General features: G+C 45.6%; 1 protein-coding gene across 1 annotated transcript in view; it reads left to right on the forward strand.

Moving 5' to 3' along the window:
• The window catches only part of LOC115371594 (uncharacterized), a 28497-nt gene that overhangs the window by 3704 nt on the left and 17293 nt on the right, over window positions 1–7500 (forward strand). The window contains exons 9-11 of the mRNA XM_030069048.1: window positions 1–276; window positions 403–544; window positions 632–736. The exon at window positions 1–276 is cut by the window's left edge and continues 641 nt beyond it. Coding sequence (XP_029924908.1) covers window positions 1–276; window positions 403–544; window positions 632–736 — 523 coding nt within the window. The remainder of the gene's footprint in view (window positions 277–402; window positions 545–631; window positions 737–7500) is intronic.

A 7500-nucleotide genomic window follows, 5' to 3' on the forward strand; every position in this document is an offset into this window, starting at 1 on the left:
TGCCATCGTGCGTGAGGGTGGACGGTTCGCTGTGGTCGACAGTCACTCACGCAGTAACACTGGCTTGTTACACCATGACGGTACAAGCGTGGTTCTGCATTTCGCGTGTCTCGACGACCTGCACCACTACATCTGTCGTTTGGCCGACAGTCTCCGTTCGAGGGAGAAGCTCTTTGAGCTGTGTGGTGTGACTGTCAGCACGGATGCAAGTCCAGCGCAGTCTGGTGTGTCTGTGGAGAGTCTCATCACTGAGATGAGCGCTGCTCCGGCACCAGAGTCTAGTGTGCTCACTGAGGCTGGGAGAAAAAGTGAGGTGTTTCCAGGCGTTTGTGTGCCTGAGTGTGGTGTCAGCATTGCCGCAAGTCCGGCACTGTCTGGCATTTCTGTGTTGACTTTCTCCAGCGAGGTGAGCAGCGGTTCAGCGGCAGAACCAATGGTGATCGATGGCAGAAAGCGTGTTATTTCTTCCGGCACTTGTATGTCGAAGAAATCCAAGAGTTTCGATGTCCGAGAGGTCAATTTGGACGTCGAATTTGTTAACGAGGTGAGAAGCGAAGAGCTGGTCTTCCATCCCCTCGGTGTAGATGTTTGTCGTGCTTTATGCACAAAGTTAAATGTCGATTGCGTGAAGGTTGTTAGTCCGGTAGCCACAGAGGAGGGGTTGTTAGGTGTTCCTTGTAGCAAAGAGAGGATTGTGGCCGATGGGAACTGCTTCTTCAGAGCCATCTCTCAGTCGGTGAGTGGTTCTCAGAAGCACCATCGTAGGATTAGGTTAGCTGTATGTAAAGAGTTAGAAAGGAACACTGATAGATATCAGAGTCTTTTGAGAAGTGAGTACTCCTCTGTGTTAGAGTACATTCAGCAGTCCAGGATGAGGCGTGTTGGCAGTTGGGCCACTGAGGTGGAAATTCAGGCGACAGCTGATTGGTTAGGCGTTAGTGTGTTTACGTTCCATGATGGACGTTGGATAAAGTATAGCTGTAGTAGTAAGCATTTGTCAGTGGAGTGTGTTTATTTAGAGAATGTCATGGGGCGGCATTTTGAGAATGTTGTTTGCGTGTGTAAGCCTGGACTGCATGGTTGTTACGGTTACTGCAAAGTTAGGGAAGTGGCAGGTTATAGCATTAGGTCTAGAATGGATGTAGTAGATAGTGACAACACAGCGGTTAGGTGTGATGTTGTAGAGGATAGTGACAAGGTTGTGGAGGCTGCTAGGGAGTTAGCGTCAGGTAGAAAGTCAGTGAAGTCAAAGTATCTGAGGCAGAAACAGAGGAAGCAGGAGAAGTTAAATATATCACTTAGGGAGAAACGACAGTTTAGGATTAGAAAGATATATCAAGAAAATGTAGTTTTCAGGGAGAAGGCTAAGTTATGGAGTGTAGGGAAATACAGTAAGAATTTGCCCCACAGAGAGAGGGTTAAAGAGCTGAGTGTTAGTAAATACAGGGAAAGTGTAGAGCACAGGGAGAGTGTTAAGGCCAGGAGTTTTGTCAAATACAGGGACAGCAGTGAGTACAGGGAGAGTGTTAAGGCTAAGAAGTTGGTCAGATATAGGGACAGTGTTGAGCACAGGGAGAGTGTTAAGGCTAAGAAGTTGGTCAGATATAGGGACAGCATTGAGCACAGGGAGAGTGTTAAGGCTAAGAGGTTGGTCAGATATAGGGACAGCATTGAGCACAGGGAGAGTGTTAAGGCTAAGAAGTTGGTCAGATATAGGGACAGCATCGAGCACAGGGAAAGTGTTAAGGCTAAGAGGTTGGTCAGATATAGGGACAGCATTGAGCGTAAGGAAAAAGTAATAGAAAGCATTAAGAGTAAGTATCATGGTAGTGTAGAGTATAAGGAGAGAGTTATTTCCAAGGTGATGTTAAGCAGAAAACAGAAGGTAGAGAAGTCTCAAGATTTTGGTTTTGTTAGAGAGCGGTTTTTAGAAAAGGTCAGAGATGGACCTGATTTTGTGTGCTGTGTGTGTCATAGGTTGTTTTTTAGATATCAGGTGGTGATTTGTGAAAGGGAAGCGTATAGGCAAAGTTCAGTGACAGTGTCTACTGCAGATAGGTGTATAGGCGAACAGTATTTGCATCGGTGTAGTGGGGAGTGTGTTGCGCCGTGTTCGTTAGTTTCATCGCGCGGTAATTTGTGGATTTGTTACACGTGTAATAGGAAGCTTAGTTCAGGTGAGATGCCAGCTGAATGCTGGGTTAATAACTTGGAGCTTGATCCCATTCCTGCCGAACTGGGATCTTTGAATAGTTTAGAACAGCATCTTATTGCGTTACACATTCCATTCATGAAAATGTTGGCACTGCCTAAAGGCGGGCAGAATGGAGTACATGGACCAGTGACATGTGTTCCAGCCAACATTGTTCAGACTGTGAATGTGTTGCCGCGTTCTAGCATGGAAGGGTCTCTGCTTCAGGTTAAGCTGAAGCGGAAACTCACTTATAAAGGGTATTACGAGTACCAGTTTGTCGATACGTTGCGTGTAAGACAGGCGCTAGAGTATTTAAAGAGGACAAATGTTCATTATAGAGACATTGATTTTAACGAGCACTGGGTCAATGAGTTTGTTAGGGAGGAAGATAGGGAGAGGGAAGAGGCCGAGTCAGGCAGTGAGGATGAGGCTGAGGTTAGGTCAGGGCAGGTTACGGTTCAGAGTGAAATGTGTGAGCTAGCGGAATCAGCAGACATAGGACAGGATGAACTGCTACATGACAGACAACAGCACTGCATGTTTCAGGACACTTGTCTTATGCCTGTTGATATTGGTCAGGAAGCTTTAGATCAGTATTTTAAGGATATTTTGAATATTGCGCCTGCAGAAGGGAATAGTCCGGTAAGAATGCTTTCTGACCACACGAATGAGGCAAAGTGTTTCCCCGTGTTGTTTCCCACGGGCGGTAAGACGTATCATGATGGTCGGTGGCACGACTTGACGTTGGCGCGTTATCTTAATAATAGGATTATGCATGCCGACGGTCGTTTTGCGCGTAATGTAGAATATATATTTTTTGCGCAGTACGTGTCGGAGTTGGACAAGGTTGTGTCCAGTGTTTCTGTTGCGTTGCGGAAGGATAAAGGAGGTCAGAGGCCTCAACGGGTTAGCGAGGAAATGTTGGCAGATGCGGACGCCTTGAAGCAGTTGTTGGCGTGTGATGATGGGTTTAGGTTTCTTAAACCCATCAGAGGAACTCCGGCCTTCTGGCAGTCTGTCCAGAAGGACGTGATGGCTTGTGTGCGTCAGTTAGGCATTCCGACGTGGTTTTGCTCGTTTTCGTCTGCGGATATGCGCTGGCAGAATCTCCTGACCAGCATCCTGAAACAGGAAGGCAGATCGCAGACGGTAGAGGATTTGGAGTGGGCTGATAGGTGCGCGTTGTTGCGACGTAATCCTGTGACCGCAGCGCGGATGTTTGACTACAGGTGGCATTGTTTTCTGAAAGAGGTTCTTATGTCTCCCTGTCAACCAATCGGCAAAATAATCGATTACTTTTATAGGGTAGAATTTCAACAGCGAGGCTCACCACATGTACATTGTTTGTTTTGGATTGAGGGTGCTCCCCAAATTGATAAAAACACAGATGAGGAAGTTATAGAATTTATTGACCGTTACGTTACGTGTGAGCTACCCTCAGATGATGACACACTATTGGACACTGTGTCATCTGTTCAAACACATTCCAAACGACATTCAAAGTCATGCAGAAAACACAAAACGACATGTCGTTTCAATTTTCCAAAACCTGTTTCTGCGCGCACATTCATTTGTAGAATGCGGGAGTGCAAGTGTGATAAGAACAAGACAGGTGAGGCTGAATCTAATTCAGAAAACAAGCCAGCCTGTAAATGTTTTGAGGATAGGGATAGGATGCCAAAAGAGTTTGCTCATAAAATTCTTGAAGATGTCAAGAAAGCTGTGGAACGCGATGTGCCTCCTGCTAGTGTAGAGGAGTTGTTTCATAGTTTGCGTATTAATCAGGAGATTTTTGAGCGGGCTTATAGGCGTTTAGAGAAGAAACATAAGGTAGTTTATAGGAGAGGGGTGAACGAGGTCTGGGTCAATCAGTATAGCAAGAAGTTGTTGAAGTGCTGGAATGCTAACATGGACATTAGCTTTGTCACCGACGCCTACGCAGTAGTGATATACATAATATCGTATATTACGAAAGCAGAGAGAGAAATTGGCCTCCTATTGACTAATGCCCAAAAAGAAGCAAAAAAACAAGGGAATCTCTCTGCTAAAGAAGCCCTGCGGAAGCTGGGCAGTGTATATTTACACAACAGAGATGTTTGTGCGCAGGAGGCGGTGTACAGGCTAACGAACATGCACCTTAGGGAGTGTTCCAGAAAGGTTGTGTTTGTGCCGACAGGCAGTAGGATAGTTAGAATGAGTTTGCCCCTCAGTGTGTTGAGGCAGATGGCCGCCTCCCGTGATCTACGGGAGGAGGATATGTTTATGATTAGTATTGTAGATAGGTATAGGAATAGGCCTGATAGCGACGTTTTTGATAACATGTGTATGGCTACCTTTGCATCTGAGTACCGTGTTCTCAGCAAAAATGAGATGTCTAAAGACAGAATTGAACTGAAGAATGACTTAGGATTCATTCTTAGGAGAACACGCACTCAGTTTGCAGTGGTGCGATACATGCGTTTTAATTTGGATAGAGAGGAGGAGGCACATTTTCAGAGCCTGTTGCAGTTGTTTCTTCCTTATAGAACTGACTCAGACCTCAAACCTGAAGGCTTTGAGCTGTTTGAGCAGTTCTATAACGATGGTGAGGTGATGTTTAGCGACGGCTCTGTACATTCGGTTTGCGATGTTGTTGACGCGAATAGGGCAAGGTTTGAGGTTAATTGTCCTCACCTTGAGTTAGCTCAGGAGATAGCTGCGCAAAACAACGGTGTAGATGAGGATGTTTGGGGTGAGCTTTGTCCTGAACAGGAAGCGGAACGCCTAGAAGGTTTAGAGGAGATGAGGCAGCAGCGGGAAGGTGAGTTAGCTGAGGAACAGTTAGTTGAGTCGTTAGTGAATGTGCCAGATTTGATTGTTGGTGGCAGACAGGTAGCGCAGTTAGAGAGAAACAGGTCCATTTTATCTCGAACTGAGGGTTTGGCGCTCATTAGGTCTCTGAATGAGACACAGCTTGCTGTTTTTTATAGGGTGAGACAGTGGTGTCTGCAGAAGGTGATGGGTAAAAACCCAGAGCCTCTGCGTGTATTTGTGACAGGTGGTGCAGGGACGGGGAAGAGTCATTTAATTAGGGCTATTCAGTATGAAGCAGCGCGGCTGCTGTCAACACTTTGTGATCAACCAGACGATATCTGTGTTTTGTTAACTGCTCCAACAGGAATAGCTGCATACAATTTAAATGCAGCAACAATTCATCACACATTGAGTATTGGCAAACAGGCTAGTTTACCTTACACTCCTCTGGGTGAAGATAAACTAAACTCTTTGCGAGCAAAATTAAGTCACCTCCAAATTTTAATCATAGACGAAATCAGTATGGTTAATCACAACTTGTTGGCTTATGTCCACGGTAGATTAAGGCAGATAAAACAGACAGGCGACTTTTCCCCGTTTGGTAATGTTAGCGTGATAGCTGTCGGAGACTTCTATCAGTTGCCTCCCGTTAAAGGGAAGCCTCTGTATAGTAGTCCTGTTGGTGTGGACCTGTGGTGTAATTTCAGCATCGTGGAGCTGAAAAAGATAGTTAGACAGAAGGATAGTGTGTTTGCTGAAATGCTGAATAGGTTAAGAGTGCGTTCCAGGGCCACCCCAATGTTAGATAGCGACGTTGAAATGTTGAAGATGCGCGAGACCGGCGAGGTGAGCTCAGCCTTGCATATCTTTGCGACGAATAGGCAAGTAAGTGAGCACAACCTAAATTATCTGTTTGACTGTTGTCCTGATTATGTCACCATTGAGGCGCAGGATTTTGTGACTAACAGGACAACAGGGAATTTGGAACGGATGCCCGGGCATCACGGCGTTGCGGCGGACACGTCTTTACCGGAGACGTTGTGTATAGCGAGGAACGCGCGAGTGATGTTGTGCAAGAACGTGGATGTTGCGGACGGCCTGGTCAATGGAGCATGTGGCACGGTTACTCAGGTAGTTTTTGGAGAGGATTCCACGTTTCCTCTCACTGTGTATGTTAGATTTGATGATGAGAAAATTGGTTCAGATAGGAGGAAAAACCGTGCACATGCAGCAGTAGAATGCCTGCAGTCTACTGCCATTGATCCAGAGGAGGATAGAGCCACCAAGCGTGGCGGTTTGCGTCGTCAGTTTCCTCTGAGGTTAGCGTGGGCTTGCACTGTTCACAAAGTGCAAGGACTCACTGTGGACGAGGCGGTAGTGTCTTTGAAGAGGGTGTTTGCACCGGGGCAGGCATATGTAGCGCTTAGTCGCGTTAGGGCCTTGTCTGGACTGATCATCGAGGATTTTTCAGAGAAGGCAATTTATTGCAAGAACGCCATAAAGGAGGCCTTGGATAGCATGCCTCCATTTTTGATTGAGCAGCCAGAGCCTTCATTAAATGCACACAGTTTCTCTGTGTATTTAATGAACGTTCAAAATTTAAGTCGCCACTTGGTAGATTTGGTGTCTTGCACGCAGCATTTGCAGCTTACCTGTATTGCTGTGACAGAAACGTGGCTCACTGCACAGTCCTCATTAGACAGTGTCCAAATTGAAGGTTACACTTTCCACAATCGTCCTCGTGGCTTGTGTTACAGCAGCAGTAACCCCAAATTGTTAGAGCTAAAGAACCTAGAACATGGTGGAGTTGGTTTGTATAGCGTAGACAATTTGGACTGTGATATTCTGCAGGTGCCCGATTTGAATCTGGAGTGTTTGGTGTGCCTGTGCAACAAATTCAACATACTGTTGGCAGTAATTTATCGTCCACCGTGTTATCAAATTTCTTTATTCAAACAAAATCTGGGGAAGTTACTTGATTGGTTACATCCAATCAGTAACACAATTGTAATAGTGGGGGATTTCAATGAGAACATTTTAAAAACATCCTCAATTTGCAAATTTATGGGTGAAAAAGGATTTAGTCAGCATGTGACACAAGAGACTACAGAGAAGGGGACACTAATTGATCACGTTTATGTTAAAACAACACGGTATAATGTGGAGTGTGCAGTGATGCCGACGTATTTTAGTGATCATGAAGGTGTTGCATGTAGTTTTAGTGTTAACAATGATCAGGGGTTAGTTGTTGACTTGGAGGAGGTAGAGGGCCTCTTCGAGTCAGACGTGGATTTTGATGAGGGTTAGGTTGTTTTGTTTGGCAAAGGAGGCAAACGATGAATTCACACGACCGGTGTGAATTCATTGTTTGATGAGTCAAACGGAGCTACATTGCAGTGTCCCGGTGCAAATGTTAGTGTTGTCGCGTTTGTGTGTTGGTTCAGAGGAAACTGACTTGTAGTGTGTTGTGTTGTTCATGGTGTGTACATTGGCTACCACTATGAATGTTGTCT

The sequence above is a fragment of the Myripristis murdjan genome, chromosome 14 (assembly GCF_902150065.1).
Source record: "Myripristis murdjan chromosome 14, fMyrMur1.1, whole genome shotgun sequence".
Classification (NCBI taxonomy): Eukaryota; Metazoa; Chordata; class Actinopteri; order Holocentriformes; family Holocentridae; genus Myripristis; species Myripristis murdjan.